General features: G+C 48.1%; 1 protein-coding gene across 3 annotated transcripts in view; it reads right to left on the minus strand.

Annotated features, from left to right (window-relative positions):
- ADCY8 (adenylate cyclase 8) overlaps window positions 1–26876 on the minus strand; it is a 226152-nt gene that overhangs the window by 12098 nt on the left and 187178 nt on the right. For all 3 annotated transcript variants that reach the window (XM_019823138.3, XM_019823137.3, XM_004000120.5), the window contains 2 exons: window positions 19179–19257; window positions 7632–7790 (listed from right to left, as the gene is read on the minus strand). In XM_019823138.3, the coding sequence (XP_019678697.1) occupies window positions 7632–7790; window positions 19179–19257 (238 nt within the window). The remainder of the gene's footprint in view (window positions 1–7631; window positions 7791–19178; window positions 19258–26876) is intronic.

Here is a 26876-nt window from a genome sequence, read left to right on the forward strand (position 1 = left end):
GGGCTCACCTTCCATCTTAAACGTGGCTGATGGCTGTGGCTCCGTTCTGGACCCACTGCCAGGTCCAAAGTCTGCACACCTACCTGGGCCACCTTGTTTACTCTCAGTCTTTCTCCAACATTCAAGTGGGCAGCCTCTGAAGTCTTATCCTCAAGTCGGCTCCCCTTCTTGGGCTTCCAGCTGGGTTGTCCTCACACCCCTCACGCTCTGCATGCTGAACCCAAGTGCATCTTCTCTCCGCCCAAACCTGCTCCCCCCTTCTCTCAGTCGGTGGCACTAGTGTTGCTGAGTCATCAAAGTTCGAGACGCTCAGAGATGCTCGGAGATGTCCTGGCCCCTTCCTCTCCATCACATCTGGATTCAGTAACTTGCTAAGTGCTGCTGGCTTTCTCTTTATCTCAAACATTGTTTTCTGCCCCTCCTGCCATTTGCTGTTCATCAGGCCCACCGGCTTTCCCGCCCACGCTGGACTCCTTGACTCGTTTTGTCCCATCCAGAAGCATGTTCCACATCGTGGCCAGAGTGATCTTTTGTTTTTAAGTTTATTTATTTTGAGAGAGAGAAAGAGAGAGAGCGTGTGCGCACATGAGCAGGAAGGGATAGAGAGAGAGGGAGAGAGGATCCCAAGCAGGCTCTGCGAGATCAGTTTGGAGCCCGACGTAGGGCTTGATCTCATGAACCATGAAATCACGACCTGAGCTGGACACTTAATTGGCTGAGCCTCCTAGGCACCCCACCCCCACCCCCGAGGGTGATCTTTTAAAGACAGAATATTGGCCATGTCTCTTCCATTCTTAAAACCCTCCGATGGCCACACTGCCCTCAGGACAAAGCTCAAACACAGCAGCATGACATGTATTCATATACTCATGCCCTCGCCTCCACCTTTCTCTTACTTTTCATTGCCTGTGATTCCCTGCATCAGACCTCGCGTTCCAGAAACACCGAAGCATTGTATTCTTGGGTACACATGGCAAAAGATGCTGCAGGTGTCCTGACCTCTTCTCTCATAACCATCGGCTATGAGCCCTTGTGTTTCTTGGCATGGAGCTTTTCTCTGGCCACTAGAGGGCATTCTGCCCCCATTGGCATCGGGCTGATGGCTCTGGGAAATTCAGGCCCCCAGTACTGCTCTCAACCAGTGACTGATGGCAGTTGGCTTATACTTCTCAGCTCCTTCAGCCCTTGGGCCAGAGAGCTGTGAGATATGCTCTCTGCATTTCCTGGAATCCTCAGGGGGATTGAGCTCCAGTCCCCTTCTGCTAATGCCTCGTTTATCACTTCTCTTCCTTTCCTTCCCACTCTCCTGCCTCCCAGGGTTTCCTGGGACCACCTCCAAGCCAATTACTTTCACCCAAATCCTTGTCTCAAGGTCTGCTTCTGGAAGAGCCGAAGACACAAACGCGCTTCTCACCCCTGGGAAGGGGATATGTCCTTCCTTCCTGCAGTTAGCCTCTCTCACCAGGCTAGCTCTTCTCCTCTGCCATCACTAGCCATGTGGATATCACGTCTTTTGGAAGCCTTCTCAGACCCACAGATGGCGTCGGAGGCTGAGCGCCGTGCTATATCCCTTGCTGTCTACATTATCACCTAATGTCTGTCTCTTCCTTTCGTGTGAGTTGCACAAGGCAAAGACCCCAGGCCATTCATCTTAGTGCATTCAAATCATCCAGTTCATAGTTTCTGGATGCCTGGACTATAGCGTGTGCCGTCTATAAGGTCTGGTACAAGATAAAACATTCTAAATTGTTGGAATCAATGCCGCCCCGGTCTTGGCAGGAAACGTCAAAGCTCACAAAGCGCTTTCATAGGAGTTCAGTGATTTCATCCTTGCAATGACCCTGTGAAGGAGCCCCGATTCTTACTGCCACTTTACAGGTAAGGAAAACGAGAGAGAGGGGTCAAGCTATTGTTCTGGATTAACACCACTAGCCTTGGAAGACCCAGAGAAAGATAGTGTCCCTGATTCAAGATCAGTCAAGCACGGATGAACCTGGATGAATGCCTTTGCCGGCCCTTGTCCCCAAGAGCACAGGCGGGAGTGACTGGCTGCAGGGGGTTGGGCTGGGCAGGGTGCGGGGAGCACAGACCGCAGCCCAGGAGCAGAGCAATGGCACACAGCTTCCTATGGTGCCGCATTCCCCTTGGCCTTGAGCAGCGGAGTGATCCCTGAAAAGGAGCCCAACTCTGCTTGATGGGTCAGATCACCTGAGGAATCGAACTTACAGAACTGCATCCTCCAAAGGGCTGTGATTTGGAGAAGAAAACATGTGTTTATTACCTAGTACATTAGTTTGTTCAGGCTGCTCTAACAAAGCCCCACAGACCGGGGGGCTTAAACAACAAAAATTTTTCAGCCCACGGTTCTGGAGGCTACAAGTCTAAGATCAAGGTGCTGGTCAGGGTCGGTTTCTCCTGTGGCCTTTCTCCTTGGCTTATAGATGCCATCTTCTCCCTGTGCCCTCACACGGCCTTCCCTGTGTGTCTATGTCCCAATCTCCTCCTCTTAGAAGGGCACAGTCACAGTGAATTAGGACCCGTCCCAACGGCTTCATGTGAACTTAATCTCCTCTTTAAAATTTCTATCTCTAAATAGAGTTGCATCCGGAAGGGCTGGGGGTTAAGACTTCGACATAGGAATCGTGGGAGACATAACTGAGCCCCTAACACTCATACTAACTATTTTCTGTTTAAAACAGAAAAGGGGAGACCCCAGCAGAGCCCTCTGAAACCCTTTCCATAGTTACACAGTTGGCCGGCTTGCCTCCCGCTTCCCCTAGGAGACGTAAATGCCGCTGTGATGTAAGGGCCAGTCACCAGGGGGCTCTTACCAATCATTCTCATGGATCCTAGCCCCTCCCACCCTCCAGCCTCCTCTTAGATTCAGCTCCCAGCCTCTGCCAACAACGAGAATGTTCCGATCACTTATATAACACAAATAATGCTAATAATATCAGCTACAGCTCCTGAGCCTTTACTGTGGGACAAGCATGACACAGAATGCTCCACACACATCCTCTCACTGAATCCTCACTTCCCCAGGGTGTAGATGGGAGTTAAGATCCTGGTTTGTTTGTGAGGAAACTGAGGCACGTAGAGGTTAAGTAACTTATCCAAGACCCACGGTTGTGAAGGCACAGAGTTGAGGGGCGCCTGGGTGGCTCAGTCAGTTGAACGTCCAGCTCTTGATTTCAGCTCAGGTCATGATCTCATGGTTTGTGGGTTTGAGCCCTGTGTCCGGATCCAGGCTGGCGGTGTGCAGCCTGCTTGGGATTCTCTCACTCCCTCACTCTGCCCTTACCCATTTGTGCTCTCTCTCTCTCTCTCTCTCTCTCAAAATAAAATAAACTTAAAAAAAAAAAAAAAAGACACAGATCTGGAACTCACACCCAGGCAGTCGGACTCCAGAGCCCCCACTGTTGCTGCTACGAATGCTAAAGTGAGTAAGCCAACACCAGGAGGGTAGCCATCACCACAATAAAACAGTAATAATCAGGATAATGCCTAAGGGAAATGTCACCAGAACTGGAAGCCAGATCCGGTAAGTCGTTCCGAATGGATGGTTGATTTGACACAGGGTGGCTGTGGGAAGGGGTGTGGGGGAGGGTCTCTGTAAACCTCAAGTCATATGACTTGAGTTCAGATCTTGACTGGCCATCGTCTTGGAGGTTGGACGGTGGGAGGCTCACCCCTCTCTGCCAGATGCTCTCTGGTGAACACAGAGGCCAGGAGGAACCAAACCCAGGGCCCTGGGCTTTCAAGTGCACCATGTGGCCTTGAACCCATAGGGTGCACCAGGCTGGACGGACCACTTCACATCTTCTTACCCAATTTAATTCCCACATCAGCTCAGCGAGGTCCGTAGTATCTCCCATTAATCAGATGAGGATATGTGCTCAGAGACGTTGGGTGAGCCACCCTAGGTCACACAGCTGGTTAACAGCAGCGATGGAATTTGTGCTGTGGGGGGTTGGAGGGGCATGGAAAAGCTCCCGCCACCTGCCTACACCTTTAAAGACAGCCCCAGGGGCGCCCGGGTGGCGCAGTCGGTTGAACGACCGACTTCAGCCAGGTCACGATCTCGCGGTCCGTGAGTTCGAGCCCCGCGTCAGGCTCTGGGCTGATGGCTCAGAGCCTGGAGCCTGTTTCCGATTCTGTGTCTCCCTCTCTCTCTGCCCCTCCCCCGTTCATGCTCTGTCTCTCTCTGTCCCAAAAATAAATAAACGTTGAAAAAAAAAAATAAATAAAGACAGCCCCAGTGTTCAACCCGCCCCAGTCAGCTGCTTTGAGTATGCCATCTACTGCTTGCTGTCTGGGGCTCCAAGAAGATGGCACTGGTTGATGAATACAGAAAAGCTATTATTGTGCCACCCTCCTCTGGATTGAGGTACAGCTCTGGGCTTTCTAGAGGATTCTGAGCACATGCGCACCCCCTGCTCCGCCTGGATGTCAAGCTGAAGACTCAGCCGGCTCTTTATCCAGGGAACCTAGGCCTGCCTCCTTCCAGGTCCTGAGTTTCTTATACCAAGTTAAGCCACCTCTCTGCAGGGGAGGAACAATGTCTGAGACCGGGTGACTTTATTAGTGTCCTCGGGTTTCTGTGCAAACGTCACCACCTCCGAGAGACCCTCCAGGGCCAGCCCCACCGCCTTCACATAACTCTCTTCTCTTACTCAGCTGCTTCCATCCTCAGAGAAGTGACTACTACCGGGCACCTCTGAATATACATTCACTCACGTTCATGTCTATAACACATGCTCCGTATCGGCAAAGACTTTGTCATCTTGGTTCACTGTTTGAGCCCCAGGATCTGGAACGACACCTGGCATATGATGTCTCTCAATAACTTGCCGGGGCGCCTGGGTGGCTCAGTCGGTTAAGCGTCCGACTTAGTCGGGCTCAGGTCATGAACTTGCGGTTCGCGAGTCCGAGCCCCGCATGGGGCTCTGTGCTGACGGCTCGGAGCCTGGAGCCTGCTTCCGATTCTGTGTCTCCCTCCCTCTCTGTTCCTCCCCTGCTTGCACTCTGTCTCTCAAAAATAAGGATTGCAAAAATTTTACTAAAAAAATACTTGCTAAATGAAGGTGTGAATGAGCGGGTGGGGCACTGGAATCACGAAGGAACGGAAAAAAATTGTAGGTGTGCTCCTAAAACGTGCCAAGCACCGTTGAGACGCTTTATGCATCAGAACTCACGTGAACAAGCATTGCAGCTGTTGATCAAGTTGGGACGTACTGTCACTTTGTCGGTGAGGGACGTGAGGTCCAGAGGGGCTCATCACTTGCTCCGTTACTGAGGTCGTGAGAGGAGGAGCTGGGACTGAACGTCCAGCGTCAGGCTGTTGAGGGCAAACACACAGCCCTTCCACACTGACCCCCCCAGCGCCAGGCTACGCGGGGCACTCGATGTGTTCTCACTCAGCTTCGTTCTCACGCTAAAGTCAGCAAGATAGGAACGGTTTCCTCAAAAATGGGATGAAAAAGTGGACTCAGAGAGGTTGGGTGAGCTGCCCGAGGTCACACAGCTGCTGAGCGCCAGAGACGGAGTTCGTGCGGTACGGACTTCCCAGCGTCTGAGACACCCGCTCTTGCTCGTGTCCTTTCAGCAGCGAGTTGCAACGAACGGGTGGGTTTCCCGGGACCCCGCAGTGGCCTGCCTGGCACTGAGGACCCAGCCCAGGTGGCCTCATCTGTGACAAAGTCCCCGCCCCGGGGAGGTGAGCACTGTCCTACGTCAAAGTCCAGCAGAGTCCAGCCTCTGCTGAGGCTGCCAGAACCTCTGTGGGGGGACAGAGCCGGAACCGACTAGACAGGACGTTCCCGGGGGCAAGGCTCTGTCCACGGCCCTGTGGCCGGTTGGTTTGAGTCCCTGCTTGTCACTGCCACTCCTTCTCTCCCACTCATGCCCTAGAAACAACTTGGGACAAGACACCAGATTTAGCTTTGAAGTCACACAGGCCTGCGGGTGAATTCAAGCTTGCTACTCACTAGCTCTGAGCGAGCCTCAGTTTCTTCATCTGCGAAATGGGGATAATCATTATCTTTTTTACCACTCACCCCCAGAAGCCCTGCGGTGGCCTCGTGAAAGCTGGGACCCAAACGCACGTCCAAACCCCAATCAGCTTTTCAGAAGTCTGTATCGTAGTTCAGATTTGCAGCAAGAAGAGAAGCTAACATTACGGCCCCCAATAACAAGATACTGGGAGTTCCTGCAGGTCACAGAAGTCCTGCCTGTGTCACACACACACGCACACACCCCATAGTGGTGCCAAACCCCCAGAGACAGCATGGGCTGCCCCCCGGCTGGGGCAGCGCAGCACAGAGGGAAGAAATCCCAGGGGTTGGATTTGAGTCCTGGCTTTGCTTCCATAAGATGAGGCAGGGCATGACCTCACTGAGCCCCAGTTTCTTCGTTGCTGACGCGGGGTGACGGACTCTCCCCTTAAGAGTGTAAAGACAAGGGAAGGTCATTTACATCAATTGCCTATATGGGAACCCGGCCCGCGGCAGGTGTTCAGGAAACGGTACGTCACCACAGCGTGAACGTTCTCTAGGCGATGTAAAATCTGAAGCCTTGGTCAAGGGTGAACTATTTAAACATTGAAAACTTCAAAGAAGGGTGACGACGTTTTATTGAAAACGGCTTATATGATTGAGGCCCAAACCTGTCATTTGTTTTGCTCGGTGGAGGTGTGGCCTGGACCCCAGCTGCTGACCCGGGGGGGTCTCAGCATCTCTGGTTGGCTTCCTTCCTGTCGGGATACAGCCAGTGAATTCTCGCTCCTCCCACCTCGGGATACAGCCAGTGAATTCTCGCTCCTCCCACCTGCTCCTCCGTTACCCCACTGATTCGCTGTCTTCACGGAAAGGCGGCTTTCTTTTCCTTTCTCTTCTGGTTTTCCCTCCGAGGGCTCCAGCGTGTTCGCTGCTCCTGCCGGTGGTCATAGCAGGCGCACACCTGCGTTCTCTCTGCTTCCCTTGGCTTTGTCGAGAAGCTCTTGCGACAAAGCCCCTGACCTTAGGCGGCCCGGAGAAAGCCAGGCCTGAAGCCGATTCCAGAGAGCTTCATCTGTTGATTGAGGAGGGTGGGCGGTGCTTTGACGTGCCTCCGGGAGATCTCCGGGACCCAGGTTCATCAAGACTATTCAACAGCAGCGTACTAACCCCCTTTACTTCTCTTCCGCTGGTCTTGTTGCGGTGACTTGGATGGGGAATGGACCCTCGGGATCTCTCCTAGTCCTATCCTCAGGCAAGGGTCACAAACTCAAACGTCTTCAGCGCATCAGCAGGTGACATCAGTGGTAACATCTTACCCCCAGAGAGGGAGACACCGGAGGGTCCACTCCATGCACACACATCAACATGTGCCCAGACGTACGTAAAACTTACATTTCAACCCGGTCTCGCAATGGTGATCTCATTATGTCCATCTTACAGGTGAGACGCCCGAGGTCGGGGAGGCCAGGCGCAAACCTCACGGGCGCTAGGCAGCCTGGGTAGCCTGGCACTCTGGGGGTGGTAGCATGGTCTCCGTTCTCGTGTGCTGACGTGAGGACAGCAGAACTCTCCCGGAGCCCGGGGCCAGTGTGCCCACCTCCACCCTCCCTCGCGGCCGGACAATCCCGGGCTCACCTCGTTGTCTCGGTCTTTCTCCAGGAAGTGGCGGGCCACGTGGCTGGGTAGAATGTTCCGGAGCATGTTCTCATTGTGCTCCCTGAGCTCCTTCATCTCGTTGATCTCCTCTTTGGCCTGCACTCGCCAAAGGAAGTCCAGGCGGGCCGTGTACTCCAGCTGCCGGGCACGAGAGAGAAAGAGAAGGGAAACAGGTGAGCTCTCGGGGTACGGGCTCGGGGACGCAGCGTGGGACACGGAGAAGGCTTCTCTGGAACCCGTCACACACAAAACAGAGCCCGAGCCAAACGGTTCTGAGGGGCATTCTGCAATGCCAAGGGATCGGAGGGTGATCAGACTCCACAGGGCTGTGCACCTCCCCTTGCTACCATTAAGGTACCCGTGACTTTGCGACTGTGTGATTTACTGAGGATGCCTGGGTCGTCTACTAGACTGCAGGTGCTAGGAGGTCAGGGGTCCTCGTACCCGCTCAACGATACCCTCACCATGTAGCAACATGCCCTGTGCAGGACAGATGCTCTGTCAGTGTTGCTGACCCCACGAATCGGTTCCGATAACACAGCCAGACAACACTTAGATGGGGCTTCCCTGTGTGCCGGGGATTGTTCTGAGCAACATACATCTGTTCACTCCTTTCATGACCCAACGGCCTCGACAGCGAGGTCATCGGGATCCATCCTCATTCTGCAGATGAGTCACTTAAAGCAAACGGGGTTTAGAGGGACTTGACCAGGGTTGCACCCAAGTTAGTGGGGAAGCCCGAATTGGAGCTAACTCCAGAGTCCACCTCCAGCATCTGAGCTCTTCATCACTAGACAAGAGAAGGGATGAGTGAGGTGACAATGGAAGGATCATGCATTGAGCTGGGACACAGAGGTGGCTTGGCTTAGAGTCCCGGTGCCACATTTAAACACTGTAACCTGAACTCGTGACTCCGTTCACGGATTCCTCATCTTTAAAGTTGGGACGAATACTGCTGACCACGCAGGGCTGGCAGCAGAATTATTCAGCAAGTTGCAGAGAAAGCACGTGGCTCACAGTAGGTTCTCAACGCACATCATTAGCTCCTTTTTGTCACAGTGTCCCTGCACTGGAAGGTGGACAGCTTCTTTTCTGGAAGACTCTCACACACCGTATTTACCACAGCTTTGGGGATGCCATTTATTTCCAAGTCTCTACCTGTAGAAATGAGCCCTATGATGCCTGGTCAAACACATGCCCTGAATGCAAGGGCTTGAAACATCCAGCTAGTTTCTCTCCTTTGTCTTACGTGAAAGTCTCAGTGGATGGTAAAAATATGGAAAGACAGAGGCACAAGATTATTCCTTCAGCAGAATTTGTAACGGCAAAAGCTGGAAACAACCCAAGTGCTCATTTTGTTGCTTGAATAAACTTTTGTGTACGGCTATGAAAAAAAAAAAAAGGGAAGACTGGGGCACCTGGGTGGCTCAGTCGGTTAAGCGTCTGACTCTTTTTTTTTTTTTTCAATGTTTTTTATTTATTTTTGGGACAGAGAAAGACAGAGCATGAACGGGGGAGGGGCAGAGAGAGAGGGAGACACAGAATCGGAAACAGGCTCCAGGCTCTGAGCCATCAGCCCAGAGCCTGACGCGGGGCTCGAACTCACGGACCGCGAGATCGTGACCCGGCTGAAGTCGGACTCTTAACCGACTGCGCCACCCAGGCACCCCTAAGCGTCTGACTCTTGATCTCGGCTCAGGTCATGATCTCACAGTCCCTGAGTTTGAGCCCCGCATTGGATTCTGTGCTGATGGCATGGAGCCTGCTTGGAATTCTGCCTCTCCCTCTCTCTGCCCCTCCCCAACTCCTGCTCTCTCTCTCAATAAATAAACTTATATAAAAAAAAAGGAAGACTGTTTCTCTATACTCTGATGGATTAGTCTCCAACATGGAGAAAAGCGTGTATAGTATGTCACCATTGATCTAAAAATGGGAGCATCTACTTCTCCACACACACACACACACACACACACACACACACACATATATTTTTCTTTATTTATGGGAAAATTGAGGAATAAAAAATAAAATACAAAAACTCATTACCAATGAGATGAGAAAGGGAGGGAGTAGAGTGAGAAATAAGGAACAAATTTAAAGTTTTAAAATTATATCCTTTTTTATAAACCTGGCTGTTGTTGAATCATGGAAACATTTTACTTAATTATAAAACTAAAGAGATGTTTAAAAAGACTCCGTAAGAATAAACAAACAGACAAACAGACAAGCAAATGAACCTACATGTGTAAGCACACTGGGAGGAGATACTCCAAATGTCTTTCACACAATAATTTGATGACACATTTGGAGAGGGAGATACTCTGAGCGTAAAAAGAACTCAAAAGGAATCTTAAAACTGTTTACAGCAATCATATTGTAGGTGGTAGTGTCTGTATATTACCGTTAGACCACTGCATGTGAATTGCAGCGTATAGCAAATGGGTAATTGCATTGGTGTCACTGACAACTGGCCTTTCTGGGAAGGGAAAAAGGAGATGGAGATACAAAATGGATGGGTCTAAGCCAAAAGCCTGTAAATATCACCGTGAACTCATGGTACTTCCTAGTTTTGCCCACTGGAAAAAAAAAAGCCTAGAAATAATGAAAATCTAGAGAAATGGGCCTTCCTGTCGTGGTTTCCAAATATCGATTCCTACAAAAATGACCTTGCACTCTTGGCAGAAATGGCTAAAGTTTAGGGCAGAAAATGTGCAAGCCTGGAACATCTTTCAGATCAGAAAGTAGGTAGACCCCCGGAGACTATGGGCCTTATGTGACTAGGTTCCCACGTGTCAAAGATGTGACAAATGAGCTTTTTCAAAAAAATTTTTTAATGTTTATTTTTGAGAGAGAGAGAGAGAGAGAGAAAGGGAGGAAGAGAGAGGAAGACAGGGAAGGAGACACAGAATCTGAGGCAGGCTCCAGGCTCTGGGCTGTCAGCACAGAGCCGGATGCAGGGCTTGAATCCACAAACCACGAGATCATGACCTGAGCTGAAGTGAGACGCTTACCCGACGGAGCCACCCAGGCACCCCTGATTGAGCTTTAATAAGAATGCTGATTGCCGTGGATCGCAACACAGGAAATGTGGCAGAATGCATCAGTTCACAATGACACTTAGGACACAAGACCTCACTGATCATCTCTGGATGGTGTTTGGGAACAGACTGGGAAACTTACAGGGAAGGCATTTATAGGGAAAGAATTAAGCACTTATCCTACTTTTATGAGCTGTACTTGGAGGAGAAGGTTCTCCTTCAAATTGTATTCCAGCCAATGAATTACGGAGTATTGACAGAATTGAGATATCACCACCTATAAAATAAGTGAATAGAGGCTATTCTTGTCAATAGCTGCTAGCAGACAAAAAGATAAGCAGGTATTATGTGCCTGTTAACAGTTATTCACAAAACCAACCAATAATATAGTTTCGTAGAAAAAAACTGAACCTAAGTCTGGCCGTTTCTAAATGTAACTACCAATAAAGAAAAAATAGGGACGCCTGGGTGGCTCAGTCAGTTAAGCATGTGCCTTTGGCTCAGGTCATGATCTCATGGTTTGTGGGTTTGAGCCCCACGTTGGGCTCTGTGTTGACAGCTCAGAGCCTGGAGCCTGCTTGGGATTCTGTCTCCCTCTCTCTCTGCCTCTCCCCCACTTGCACTCTGTCTCTCTCTCTCAAAAATCAACAAACGTTAAAAAAAAACTTTTTTTTAATTAAATTAAAAAAAGACTTAAGAGACATACCAACCCATGGCAATACGTGCATTTTATCTGCATTCCAATTTAAATAAACAAACTTAAAAATATAATTATAAACCAATCAAGAAACTGAAACACTGCCTAGAGGTTTTGACGATGTTAAAGAAGCACCACTTTCTTTTTTAAAGTGTTTAATAGCATTGTGATGAGGTTAACATTCTCTTATCTTTTGGGCGCATATTGAAGCATTTACAGATGAAACAGCAGGACATCTAGAATTTGCCTCAAAGTGATTGGGAAGGAGCCATGAGCAAAATCAATAGGGAGATAAGTGGGAAAAGACACGAGTTAATGACTGTCGAAGCTCTGAGCTCATTATACATTCCATGAACTTTTGTAGATGTTTGAAATTTTCCAGAAAAAAAGGAAAAAAAGAGGGGAGACCACAGATCGCACCAAAGAATGCTGGTCTCGACTGTTCTGCTGTGTGACCTTGGGAAAGTCATTCTACTTCTTGTATTTTGGTTCCCCTTCTAAAAAATGAGGAGAGTCATCCCCATCATGTCTAGTTCAAGAGGCACGGATTATTATATGGATCTATGACCCGGGCCAAATCACACGAGGCGTGCAAAAGAATTCGGAACTGCCTCAAATGCAGATTGGGAAGGTACTACCGCTACAATTCAAGGCAGCAGTGGATAAGGTCTGATCAAAGCTGTGCTTTCACTTTTTCCCCCTCAGATTCAAGAGCATCAAATCTTAATGTGTCGCATCGCAGGACAGAATTTTCTTACCCAAATGAAATGTTTTGTCATTCTCCTTAAAAATGCATGCTTGGTTGAAGCAGGAGATACTTTTGTATTTCTCTTCTGTCTGAAAACCTTTCATCTGGTTGAATTCAACTCAGAAACACAGGGAGGGGAGTCTGGAGCACTGGAGTCCATTTCAGCAAGGATTTTTCAGTTACAAGCAAGAACACACCTCGCATTGGTGACTGCTGGCCACGGCGTTGAAGGCATGTCCATAAAGAGACTCTCTAATCCGGGGTGCTGGGGTGGCTCAGTCGGTTAAGCGTCCGAGTTCGGCTCAGGTCATGATCTCGCGGTTTGTGAGTTCTAGCCCCGCGTCCGGCTCTGTGCTGACAGCTCAGAGCCTGGAGCCTGCTTCAGATTCTGTCTCTCCTTCTCTCTCTGCCCCTCCCCGGCTCATGCTCTGTCTCTCTCTCTCTCTCAAAATTAAATAAACATTAAAAAAAAATTTTTAAAAACACTCTTAAGTACAGCTCTGTCTCTTGAGAAAGCAGGTCTCGTGCAGGCAGGCATCACCTATTATGAAATTTCTTTTCCAGTTTACTAAAGATCTAGTGGGTAGTGCCCCTACTGTGTGCAAGGTGCTGGGCATACAAAGATGGGTGAAACTCACTCTCTGCCTTTGATTTGCTCTCGGCTCAGTGGTGGAGGGAGAAGAACGAAAGACAGAGGAATGTCTTAAGAAAAGAGATCATGTGCTGTCAAGTAATACTACCCAAAGCTATCTACACATCCAATGCAATCTCAATCAACATTGCACCAGCATTCTTCTCAAAGCTAGAACAAGCAATCCTAAAATTTGTATGGAACCATGAAAGACCCCAAATAGCCAACGTAATTTTGAAGAAGAAGACCAAAGTGGGAGGCATCACAGTCCCAGACTTTAGCCTCTACTACAAAGCTGTCATCATCAAGACAGCATGGTATTGGCACAAAAACAGACACATAGACCGATGGAATCGAATAGTGACTCCAGATGGAAGCACAAAAGTATGGCCAACTAATCTTTGACAAAGCAGGAAAGAACATCCAATGGAAAAAAGACAGTCTCTTTAACAAATAGTGCTGGGAGAACTGGACAGCAACATGCAGAAGGTTGAAACTAGACCCCTTTCTTACACCATTCACAAAAATAAACTCACAGTGGATAAAGGACCTGAATGTGAGACAGGAAACCATCAAAACCCTAGAGAAGAAAGCAGGAAAAAACCCCTCTGACCTCAGCCGCAGCAATTTCTTACTCGACACATCCCCAAAGGCAAGGGAATTAAAAGCAAAAATGAACTATTGGGACCTCATGAAGATTAAAAGCTTCTGCACAGCAAAGGAAACAATCAACAAGACTAAAAGGCAATCAACGGAATGGGAAAAGATTTTTGCAAATGACATATCGGACAAAGGGCTAGTATCCAAAATCTATAAAGAACTCACCAAACTCGGCACCCAAAAAACAAATCATCCAGGGAAGAAATGGGCAGAAAACATGAATAGACACTTCTCTAAAGAAGACATCCAGATGGCCAACAGGCACATGAAAAGATGCTCAACGTCGCTCCTCATCAGGGAAATACAAATCAAAGGCACACTGAGATATCACCTCACGCAAGTCAGAGTGGCTAAAATGAACAAATCAGGAGACAATAGATGCCGGCAAGGATGTGGAGAAACGGGAACCCTCTTGCACTGTTGGTGGGAATGCAACCTGGTGCAGCCGCTCTGGAAAACAGTGTGGAGGTTCCTCAAAAAATTAAAAACAGGTCTACCCTATGACCCAGCAATAGCACTGCTAGGAATTTACCCAAGGGATACAGGGGTGCTGATGCATAAGGGCACTTGTACCCCAATGTTTATAGCAGCACTTTCAACAATAGCCAAATTATGGAAAGAGCCTAAATGTCCATCAACTGCTGAATGGATAAAGAAATTGTGGTTTATATACACAATGGAGTACTACGTGGCAATGAGAAAGAATGAAATCTGGCCTTTTGTAGCAACGTGGATGGAACTGGAGAGTGTTACGCTAAGTGAAATAAGTCATACAGAGACAGACAGATACCATATGTTTTCACTCTTAGGTGGATCCTGAGACACTTAACAGAAGACCATGGAGGAGGGGAAGGAAAAAAAAAGAGGTTAGAGAGGAAGGGAGCCAAAACCTAAGAGACTCGTAAAACTGAGAATAAACTGAGGGTTGATGGGGGGTGGGAGGGAGAGGAAAGTGGGTGAGGGGCATGGAGGAGGGCACCTCTTGGGATGAGCACTGGGTGTTGTATGGAAACCAATTTGACAATAAATTTCACATTAAAAAAATAATAAAAAAAGAAAAGAGATCATTTGAACGCAGTGGTTTGAAAAAAAAAAAAAAGTTAGAGCGGGAGGGAGCCAAACCATAAGAGACTCTTAAATACTGAGAATAAACTGAGGGTTGATGGGGGGTGGGTGATGGGTATTGAGGAGGGCACCTGTTGAGATGAGCACTGGGTATTGTATGGAAACCAATTTGACAATAAATTTCATATTAAAAAAATAATAAAAATAATAATAAAAGAGATCATTTGAACGCAGTGGTTTGAAGAAAAAAAAAGTTAGAGAAGGAGGGAGCCAAACCATAAGAGACCCTTAAATACTGAGAATAAACTGAGGGTTGATGGGGGGTGGGGAGGAGGAGAAACTGGGTGATGGGCATTGAGGAGGGCACCTGTTGGGATGAGCACTGGGTGTTGTTTGGAAACCAATTTGACAGTACATTTCCTATTGAAAAAAAAATGAACACGGTGGTTTGAGCAGACCTGGGCGGTGAGCAGGAAAAACACGTGGCAGGCATGGGCGGTGAGTTTTTAAAAAGGAAAATTCTTCAGCATTTGCTTAAGAAACGTCAGTGGACTTGGAAATGCCATCTCTCTCTTGAGTGTTACCAAAGCACGAGAGAACCGGTGCTACGAGAAGAGTACTCGAGAACCAACACATACCGTTCATCAGCCTTGGGCCCGGCTTTTAGCACATCATGATGGCTAACACTGGCCCAGCTCTCGCCTTGGCCCAGGCGGTTCCAGGCACTTCCTACGTTTCATCACACAACTCAGCGAGGTCGGCACTTTATTTAGTCCCATTTCGCTGGTGAGGTCATCCTGTTCATTTTACAGGTTAAGCACGGGCAGCTCTAGGGGCTTGAATTTCCCCATGTCACCCATCCTCCAGTGACACTGCTGAGATTCAAATTTAAGAATATTTGGTTCCCATGAAGGCACCCGGGCGGCTCTGTCAGTTGCACGTACGACTCTCGGTTTCAGCCCAGGTCATTCTCTCATGGGTTTGTTGGATGGAGCCCCTCATGGGGCTCTGGCACTGATGGCGTGGAGCCCGCTTGGGAGTCTCTCTCTCTCTCCCTGTCTCTCTGCCCCCCCCCCCCGTCTCAAAATAAATGAATAAAAAACATTGAACAAAGAAGAAGATTTTGTTCCGACGCTTGGGTCTTCCCTTCGAAGCCACACCGTCCCAGTGCCTGTCTTTATCTGACCGGGAGGTGACTGGAGACCTTATTAACCCTGTGCATAGACTACACATGGTTCCTCTGTTATAAATGGAGCCCCCGAGGCAAAGTCCACACCTCGGGGGCTGCGAGTGAACCAGGTGAAGCAAGAGGCACCCGACCGCTCACTCCTGTCCAACATTTAGAACATTCACCTGCCTCAGGGGAGGAGGAAGCGATGGCATATCACCTCGACGTATGTACAAGATGAAATTTCCTAATTGCTCAGTTACATAACGCCCTCAGTCCCTCTGGAGGCATGTAATTACCCATGCTCCCACCGGGCTGGCTGCTGTGTACCAGGCATCAGTGGGCATTATTCAGCCTTAAAAAAAAAAAAATCGAGGGCCGCCGAGTCACAAAGGGAAACTGGTGGAGGCAGGTAGCAGACCCAGGAGGCAGGAGTGGACGGACTTGGTTCAGATAAACACGATCTTGGCAGAGGACAGAGAAGTGATGCAATCCTGCAGAAAGAATCTTCTAACAAAGAGAGGCAGGGACATGTGGTGGAGAGGTAATGGACCCAGGTAACGGATTCCTGCTTCTGTCTGGTTTTCCTTATTGGTTTTATGACCTCGGATGACTTGGGACCAGATGGAGAGTAATATTTTACCTGCTTGTCTCGGGCTTGTTTTCCAAGGAAAATATCCATAGCTTACCATTTTCGAAAGCTTCTTTGTGCAAACCACGGGGATAAGTATATTATAGTTATGTTCTCATACGATATTATAACAACCCCATGGAGTGGAAAATGTTATTATGGTACCCATTTTATAGGTGGGAAAGTTGAGACTCAAAGAGTTACGCAAATTGCTGAAGGTCACATGGCCACCACGTGGCAGAATTGCGGTTTGAATACTTCTCTCCCACTCCAGAGCCTGGATACCTGTAACTGCTACCATTATAGGATGTGACTATGTAATTTTAGAGCCTTCTGAAAGTTGAAAATAAGAGGGGGGGGCACCTGCGTGGCTCAGTCCGTTAAGAACCTGACTTTGGCTCGAATCATGATCTCACGGTTTGTGAGTTCGAGTCCTTCCTGGGGCTCTGCACAGACAGAGTGGGGCTTGCATTGGATCCTCTGTCTCCCTCTCTCTCTGCCCCTCCCCAGCTGTGCTCTCTCTCTCTCTCTCAAAAATAAATAAACATTAAAAATTTTTTAAAAATAAGAGGGAAACATATCAGATGTCACTTGACCATGCAGACCCTCGCTATGCACAAATATACTACTACTTTATGCATAAACTTAACACGGTTAGGTTGTCAGTTTCCCAGGACAAACGGAGAACAGAATAAATTGAATCAGAACGTTAAAGGGGTATTGGAGAAGGAGCATTGCCAGGGCACAAAATAATTCCTTAAGGTGACACAGGAGGAAGGAACATCTTTCTTAATTTGGGGTGAGGACCCTCACTGCAGAACTTGCTCTGTCTTAATTAGCTCTGAGGGCTGCTCATTTGTCACTTTCAAACCTGGGACGGGGATGGCGGGGGGAGCATGGGTATGTTTCTCTGTCTGATCCTCTCCTCTGACTCCGTCTTCATAGCCCTCGAATGGGCTGCCATTTGCACGTCCGACTAAGTTCTCTGTAACTTCTAGAAGCCATCAAGACATGGAAGATATGACCCCAGCTCTGACAGATCCAGAAATACCTCACTACGGGAATTCTGGAAGCGGCTAGATCTCGCCGTGTGCCTTATTGTTTTGCCATAAATCCACTAAAATCTAAAACTAAATCAAAGTCCCGCTGCAGGATTGAATGCCCTGGGCCGTTGTGTTGGTGTGTTAACTTCTTTCTGTCTCTCTCCAGTCTAGAGAAGTGGAAAGGGGGAGGTTCTGGAGAAAGATCCGGGTTTGACTTCTAGTTCTCCCGCCAACTAGCTGAGTAGTATGACTTTCTTCACCTGTAAGCTACCAAATCCCGTTGTGGGAAGGGTTCCACGAGATAATAAAGGCACACACCAGTCACTTGATACATCGCCACTCCTCCCTCCTCCTCTTTCCTGGTCAAGTCCTTATACTCCTCCTTTCCTCCCTTGACTACATTTTCCCTTCCCCCTTATCATACATAACTTTATATGTATTTCTAGGTTCTCGGGGTCTGGGGCTGTTTCAGGGTTTCTCAGGGTTTCTTACCTCCCTGTTTCCATGGCGACTTCCCAGGGCTCTGTTTCTATTTCTGCTCTAGCCCAGAGCCTTCCTGTTTTGTTTTTCTCCTTTCCTGGTTACTTTTTTTTTTTTTTTTTTTTGAAAGGCATGCAGACCACAGAAAGATGGGCCGGGATCTAGGGCAGGACAGGGGAGCTGGCAGGACCTGGAACTACCAGGGAGGGAAAATCTCCCCAGCTGACGGACACCACAGCCTCCGTGGTCTGAGTCCACGTGGAGAAGTCCTACTGGCCACAGCAGGCAAACCTCCAAGGCGGACCTCGTGTCAGGCTCCCATGCAGAATCGTTTCTTGCGGCTCCAACTCTTGAAGTCCTCAGACAGCCTGACCCACACATAGCACGTCCCTCTTTGCGTCATTTGGGTTCTTCTCTCCTCCGGGAGACTGGAACCTTTGGGGCCAAGGGTTATGTAGAGAGCCAGCCACAGTGCCCACCCCAGACCCCAGCGGAGCCGAGGCTCATAGGGAAATGGCATCAGAACCGTAGGCACTTGCTTTGCTTAAGACAAAGAAGTAACGAAGCACGTCCTATACTTTTGTAAGGCACAGGGCCAACGCAGCACATGGTAATCGCCACTGATTCCTCAAGACAGCCCTATTCAGGTGTTGCTATCCTATTTTATTTCAAATATTTATATATTTTTGAGAGACAGAGAGAGAGGAAGAGTGAGAGGGAGACAGAGCATCCAAAGCGGGTTCTGAGCTGACAGCACAGAGCCTGATGCGGGGCTTGAACTCTCAAACTGTCATCAAGACCTGAGCTGAAGTCGGACACTCAACTGACAGAGCCCCCCCCCCCCCCCCCCCCCCCAAGTCCCTTTATCCTATTTGAGACTCGTAGAGGAGGTCTGGGCTCAGGGAGATAAGTCACTTGCCTGAGGCCACAAACTGTGAGTCAAAGGTGGGATTAGAACACCAGCTCAGCCGACACTCAAACCCGTCTGCTTATCTAGCACAGCACACAGCTTCTCCAGGGATGACCGTATCCAGGCAACGGAATTAGGAGGGATCCTGGTTCGCCTCAGGCAGAAATTAAAAGTTTTTTTGTTCTTTTTTTTTTTTTTTTTTTAAATAACTGTGATCCCTTTGAAAGAGATTTACCTAAAAGGCATTAAAACCAGCCGGCTTGCCAAATCATCTTTGTCAGCTTAGCTTTTCGTGAGGTGGGCTTTAGGAGGAATCGATTGGTTAAGAATCACAACTTCCTGCAAGCAGCTGAAGGTCATTGGCTCCAGGGAAGGGCAGAGGTCTTGTAGGCCAGTTTCAGGGCGGTGGGAAATGCCAGGTAACAGAAGGGAGTCGGTGCTAAGTGTTGGATTACCTGCTGTCCGTGGTAGAACACGGCAAGGAGGAACATGGCCATCAGCAGCAGTGACGCCTCCTTGGTCCCCAGGAAATCTCTGTTGGAAGAAGAAAGGCAAGCGGTGACAGGGTTACAACCACGGAGGGGCTCCAAGGAGACTCATTAGGAAACCGGGGTTCGGAGAGGACAGGGGTAAACAGAAAGGAGCGACTATTTCCTGAGCACCCCCTAGGTGATAGGGGCTGTGGCCCGAGGGTTTCCCCATAGGCTAACTCAGAAATCAGTTGATGCCCAAGGGTAGGAAGTCACTTCGGTCACACCGGCGGATGAATCTAGAATCCGGCATCTCGACAATGCACTCACATCAGATAAAAATATTTTCCCTTGGCAGAACACTTCCAGACTTCAAAGAGCTTTGAAACTTTGTCACAAAAATCCATGTGAAGACAAGGATCCCTTCCTTTTTCTTTAGATGTTTTTCTTTATTATTTTTTTTAACGTTTTTATTTATTTATTTATTTTTGAGACAGAGCATGAGCATGAGCATGAGCAGGGGAGGGGCAGAGAGAAAGGAGACACAGAATCTGAAGCGGGCTCCAGGCTCTGAGCTGTGAGCCCAGAGCCTGACACCGGGCTCGAACCCACAAACTGTGTGATCATGACCTGAGCCGAAGTTGGACGCTTAACCGACTGAGCCACCCAGGTGTCCCTAGATGTTGTGTCCTATTGAAGAGAGGGACATGATGCTGACCCTGTGGCTTTCTCTGTTCTAAGTGCTTTCACTTAGATTGTTTAGATTCTTAAGGCAATTCTCTATGAGCTGGACACTATTTTAATCTTCCATCAATTTTTAAAATTCTTCTATCAGTTCTGTGAGTCAGGCACTGTTATAATCCCATTTCAATTCTTCTATCTTTTAATAAAGACTTTGTTCCCTGGGCATCATCTCCTCCTGGACTGACACCCCCTTTCCTCCCCGCCCCCGCCAAACACTCCATTCAGTCCTTGTTGGGGCACAAGCTGCCCCAACAGGTGTCACTGGTCTGGTCTGTCCCAGACTTTCCAGAAGACCAAGCTGGAACGCAGCTGAAGACGCCCAGTGGCAAGCGTGTGCTTAAGCACCGATGTGACTTTCAGTCATCCAGGGAATTCAGAAGTTCTAAGGAGTCCCTTGTTTGATTCCAAACGCTTTCTCTCTTTCATTTCAGCCCAGCACAAAGCCTTTTCCAGAACAAGCTAGGCCAGGAGGCAAAGGGTTTGGAGGAAGCAACATCAGGCTTTGAATGTGGACACTGGTGGCTTGTGGAAATAAACAGTCCCCTTGACAGGCTTCCATTGGCCAGTGAAGAAAACTCAAAATAAAAAGATTTTTAGACAAATTGTTTCCAGGGACCTTGGGACTTGCTTTCCATCACCTCCTGGTTCTTCTACCAGTTTTCTCCACCTCAGGCGATGCTCCCCTCATCCACTCACCCAGGTGCTTGAGCCAAATATAAAAGCAAACCTAGGAATCAGCCCTCACCACCCCAATATCCAAATCATGTCTGCTCTTGCGCCCAAATACATCCCCAGTCCATCCACTCTCTCCATCTCTACCTCCAACACCTGAGTACAGCCACCATAACTTCCGATAGCCCCCTGGCATTGCCCCCCACCATCTGTTCCTACAGGGTTGCCCGAATATTTTGTCTCACCAAACCCAGATCATGTCACTCACTTGTTTTACTGTCTTCCAACTACAAGCACACGTGTGCTCAGGAGTAACTTAACTCGATGAGGCTTAAGGACACGAGGAGCCATCAAAGAGGAGATGCAGTGTTTAGATGGAGGGATAGAGTGAACACTGATATGGCCCCATCTGGGAAGTCTCCGGCCTTCCCTTTTCTTTTCTGTCCTCCCTGGAGGTGAGCAGGGTAGCATTGGGCTCAAGAAATGGAGACAAGAGCTCAGCTCCCAAGACCAGTTTCTCATCTAGCTTTATGTAAAAGACCCTCCCAGCTGATACAACTTTTCATATAGAACAAGAACTCAGGAACAGAACTGTTCTTTCTCCGGGGCGGGGGTTGGGGGGAGTGGTTGTCCATACGGGGACCCAGGGGACCAGGACGTCTGTGGGCTGGAACAAGATTCAGATTCATGGATTCCTAGTTCCATCTACTTTTTCTTAGAGATAATATGCTAATAATAGATGGTACTCATTATCGTGTCTCTTCCCTACAGCCCCAGTGAAGCACATAATTAGTGAGCCCCATCGTGTGCCAGGCACACACCGGGATACAGAAAACGAAGATGGCACATTGTTTTTGCCCTCAAGATGGTCCAGTAAAGGAAAGGATCAAACAGAGAGTACGTTCATAACACAATATACTCCATTGTCAAAATACAGCCTTGTTGCCATGGGAATCCATGGGAAGTGAAAGTAACCCAGGATGGATGTTCTGGGAATTCAAGAGCTGGGTCTTACAGGATGATAAGACTTGAGGAGGAAAAGATGGGACTGGCTGTCTAGGTATGGGACATCGATCTTGTTCAGCTAGCTGGTTTAATAGCTGCGAGGCTGAGTCTGAATGGGAGACATCCTGTGTTTAACTCCAACTCCTGCTCTGACTAGCACTTCTGACATCCTTTTCTTTGTCATGTGGAAGCTTTTTGTAAGGCCTGCAATTTATCACTAACAACCTGCTTCCAAGAGAAAACACAAATGCCTCTTGAAAGCAGTGGTTGACAAAAAATAGATGACTAGATTGAATTCAGAAGCAAAGAGAAAATGATTATGAATGGTTTCTTAGTCTTTAAGATGTATTTCAGACTGAAGAATTACAGTCTGAGTAAAGACGGCAAAATGTTCAGAGAAAGTCAGCCAGGCCAAGCAACATCCAAAATGAACCATCATTTAAATTTAGAAGCAGGGGTGCCTGGGTGGCTCAGTCGGTTAAGCGTCTGACTTCAGCTCAGGTCACGATCTCACGGCTTGTGGGTTCAAGCTCCGCGTCGGGCTCTGTGCTGACAGCTCGGAGCCTGGAGCCCGCTTCGGATTCTGTGTCTCCCTCTCACTCTGCCCCTCTCCCACTCCCACTCTGTCTCCGTCTCTCTCTCAAAAATGAATAAACATTGAACAATTAAAAAACCGTAAAGCTAGAAGGAATTTTTTGTAGCTCCTGTGATTCTCTGAAGAACTTCCAAGAGAGCCAAATGACCAACATTTGTATGAAATTATAATACTCTGCTTGGTATTGGGTGGCAGAGAAACCGAGGATGTTTGAACTAATTCATTTATACTAATAAAATCACGGTATTAATACCATTATCTTCCTATGCTAATAGAAAGAGGCATAATTAAGTGAAAACACATGTAGAATAATGTAATTCTCCAGGGCTAGAACAGTCTTTAGAGATCATCTTATCTGATGTCTCATAAAAATGAGTATTTAGTTTGAGGGTTACTTGTCACAGAAGCATTTATACTAGTTGTAGTCAATTTGGAAGCTAATGCAAATTACAAATAAGAAAATAAAGGTAGTCCTGAAGCCTACCACCCAGAGAAAACAACGGTTAATACCTTGGAGCCAACTAAATGTCGCTCCATGCAAAACCATCTTTGCAAATTTAGCACTGTACGGTTTGTACGATTTTTATAACCTACTTTGGCACTCAGTGTATATAATGAAACTAATTCCATGTAATTACATACGTTACCATGTGAGCTGAGTGGGTCCATTCTATTTCATATTATGTGATGTAATATCCCTCGGGTGGCTCTCATTTTATAGATTTAAGGTTGAGGCCCAGGGAGAAGCTACGTGTCCAAGTTCGCACAGCTGATTTCTATCAGAGTCAAGATGCGCGGTCACATCTCAAGCACCAAGTTCAGAGCTTCAGCGATTACGTACCTGAGGCCAAAGTTTTGGTTTACCTATGAGTTCCCATTTCCCCCTTTTGAAACTCAAAATACACCATCAGTTTGAACTGATGCTTTATTCTGTCCCCAGACTAGTGGCTGCACCAGCTACGTGCTAATTTTGTGCCACGCCTCCGATAACACTCTACATACCTGTTGCTCGCCCTTTGTCACATCAACTATTAAGTACCATTATCCCTCTTCCAGTAAAGAAGAAACCGAGGCTCAGGTGTTAAACGATTCACTCTAGTTCACTGATCTGGAGCGTGGGGAAGCCCGGCTGTCAATCCACATCTTAGTCATGCTCTCTCAGGAGCCACTGTGCCCTCCTATATGCACTTTCTTGTACTTTCTTGCCCCTAAGCTCCTTGAAGATAGAAACAATGTCTTATTCGTCTGTGAATCTGCAGGGCCTAGAAGAGGTGGGACACAGAAGTGCTTACTGGATGAAGAACGCTTGGTTTAAGGGTGATGGTAAGCAAACATCACAGGGTCGTGGAGAGCAGACACTTGGCTTACGGTGACTCAGTGGTACAATATGATTCCAAAGGAGCGAACGTTTCTTTCAGTCACTCGTGTATTTAATGTTTCACCCAACAAGTCTTTAATTGGACACCCACTGCCAGATACTTCACTAAGTGCCAAAATATAAGCATGAGTAATGGTCCTTGCCCTCAAATGCTCCTACTCTAATGGAAGAGGAGGACGTGAAAAGTAATGATGGCAACACCGAGGGAGAAGTGCAATGAGAGGTTAGGCGCACAGGTTAAAAGCGAGGAACGCTCAGAGGGGGCATTACTGCCCTTGGGCTGGACCTTGAGAGGGATGGGCTGGGAATAAGGAGATGTACGCACCCGGCAGAAGCCCCCTGGGCGGGTAAGCAGCCTGGTTTCCTATGGCTAGAACACAGGATGGGTACGCTGTGGCCTCTGGAGCTACAGAAGGAAAAGACTAGAGGAGTCATGGGGGCCAGACCAGGATGGCAGGTGGAGTCTTTGAGAAACAGGTTGAACTTTTAGCTTTTTAGAGGCAATAAGCAGCCCCTTAAGGGTTTTAAGAAGGATAATGAGTTCACCAGATGGCTCTGATGGCCTTCAGAGGGGTGGACTGAGAGTGGAGGCCAGGAGATCAGTTAGGCGACTGCAGCAAGAGAGTAACGACCTTTCTAGAACTCTAGCATTTGCAGCATGGAGGGGACAGGTGGGACACTAATTGCTAGTATTCATCAAGTGCTTGCTCTATGCCAGGCCTTATGCCAAGTTTCCATGATCACATTTGATCTCTCTGACCCTTCTACTCTGGACGAGTGGTTATTGCCCCCACGTTACAGATGAGAAAAGCCGGGCTGAGAGAGATGGTCACTTTTCACGAATTCCCTTGGGATCCCACAGCTGGTTGATGGCAGAGCTGGAGTCTGAACCTAAGTCCTTTAAAACCCGAAACTTGTACTCACGCGTGTTACGATAGAGTACTTCTCTGCAAGGGCTGCTGACGAACGGGAGTCCCCAGGCATTGATAAGATACTGGGGGAGAGGGTGCCTCTCTTGTTTTGGGCTCAGCGTCATCCACTGAGACAAGGAGTTGTGCAGATGGGGAGATGCCCGTCTAAAGTATGTGGGACCATCTCTCTGGAGACGCTGCCCAGCCACCTGGTGTAAGGTTTTCTGCACTTCTCGTGACCGGGGCACCCGACCCCCAGGAGCAACCCGCAGAATGCCCCCGAACCATCATGAGCAGGCTGTGGCTGCCAACGAGATACACAGTGGCATCTAATGACCTGCTGACTTCCACCATAGCGGAGAGAGAAGGCTGAACGAGCAGCTTCCTGCTCCTCATTAGTTTAGTTCCTTTGAAAGCAAAGTGGGAGTCAATACAAGCCTAGCCGATAACCGACCTTGGCGCAGGAAGAAGCTGAGAAAAACACTCGGATGCTGGCAGCTGTGAGCCTGGGATTACGTTTACGTTCACAACCCTACTTAACAATTTCACTACAAGTTTTTGCTGAAGACCTCAGATCAGGGGCGCCTGGGTGGCTCAGTCGGTTGAGGGTCCAAATCTTGATTTCAGCTCGGGTCACGATCTCACGGTTCCTGGGTTGGAGCCCCATGTCGGGCTCTGTGCCGACAGCTCGGAGCCTGGAGCCCGCTTCGGATTCTGTGTCTCCCTCTCTCTCTCTCTCTCTGCCCCTCCCCCTGCTCGTACTGTGTTTCTCTCTCTCAAAGATAAGAAAGAAAGAAAGAAAGAAAGAAAGAAAGAAAGACATAAAAAAATTTAACAAAAGAAGCTGTGCTCCCCTTTAAATAGCTAAGTTGTAGCTGGTTTAATTTTATTTTTACCACAAACGTGGCTTATTTTGTTCCTACATGTCTTTACCCTCTGTTTGGCCGCAGGACACCGGTGGCCACTAACCACGTTACCTAATTTGGAACTATTCTGATGGTCTTTGAACCCTGGGCATCCGGTGGGAGTTTCTTCAGCTTGACGTAAAAGAAATTTACGCGGTATTGACAAAGGTGGACGTTGGAGCCAGGAAGACTCGAGTTTGAATCCGGGTCTGTTCCTTACTGGCCCCGTGCCCAGGATAATTGTTTAACCTCCCCAAGCCTGAGTTCTTCAGATGGTTGCCATGGGGATCAAATATACATACGGTGTCTGATGCACATGTACATCAGGCACAAATTAGCGTCTAGAATTCATAAAGACCCTTTGCAAATCCAGTGAGGAAAAGGCAAACAGCCTAACACGTAAAGCAGGCAAAGGATATGATCTGACGATTCACCCAACAGGAAATCCAAATGGTGAATAAGCAAACATATAAAACGCACACACTTAGTCATGATCAAGGAACTAATGAAAATAATGAGACACCCATAAATGCCACAAGAATTTTAAAAGCCTAACGACAGTGTGGGTGGCAACCAGAAGCAACAGGACCAGGGCTTGTGAGAGGGAAACTGTTTTAAGCACGTTGGAGAGCAAATCTGGCAATATCGTAAAAGTGGGAAATACGGATACCCTACAATGCAGCGAGTTTACTTTCGAATAGAAGTTCCAGGAGAGGTCTTCGATAATGGTCACTGAAGCGTTTTTTTAAGTAGGGAAAACTGCTAACAGCCTGGAAGTCTATTAATAGGTCAAAGGATAAATATATTTTGGTACGTTTGTATTACATAATAGGAACATATTACAGCTGCGGAGATTGTGAAAGCTGTCGACGGAATTACATCTGTAGACATCAACCCACACGTAACTAAAAAATACAATACTGCGTGACAACAAAATAATTTTAGAAGTAATTTATAATACAGACATAACTAAATATATATTTAGAAAACCTGGGGGGGCCCTAGGGGGCTCAGTCGGTCAAGCATCTGACTCCTGATGTCGGTTCAGGTCATGATCTGAGGGTTGTGAGATCAAGCCCCGCGTCAGGCTCTGCACTGAGTGTGGAGTCTGCTTGGCATTCTCTCTCTCTCTTTCTCTCTCCCTTTCTCTGCCCCACCCCTACCTCAAAAGAAATGAAACAAAACAACAACAACCACAAAAAATCACAGATGGGAAGGGTACACATTAAGTGCGTTAGAAATTGGCGCGTACGAGAAAGAGAAGAGAGGAGAGGAATGCCAGGGAAGAGAACTTCAGCAAAATAGCTTACTTTACCCTTTTAAGAGTGCAGAAGTAACTACCACTCGTTATTAACGCTGTTTATGCAGGGGTTGGTTCATAGACGTTCACCTTATTAGGATCATGCACATTTTCTGAGGGTTTTTTGGGGGGTGATCTTGGCCTCATCTTTTTCTCATTGGGTTGGCCCCTTG

Source organism: Felis catus, chromosome F2, assembly GCF_018350175.1.
Source record: "Felis catus isolate Fca126 chromosome F2, F.catus_Fca126_mat1.0, whole genome shotgun sequence".
Classification (NCBI taxonomy): domain Eukaryota; kingdom Metazoa; phylum Chordata; class Mammalia; order Carnivora; family Felidae; genus Felis; species Felis catus.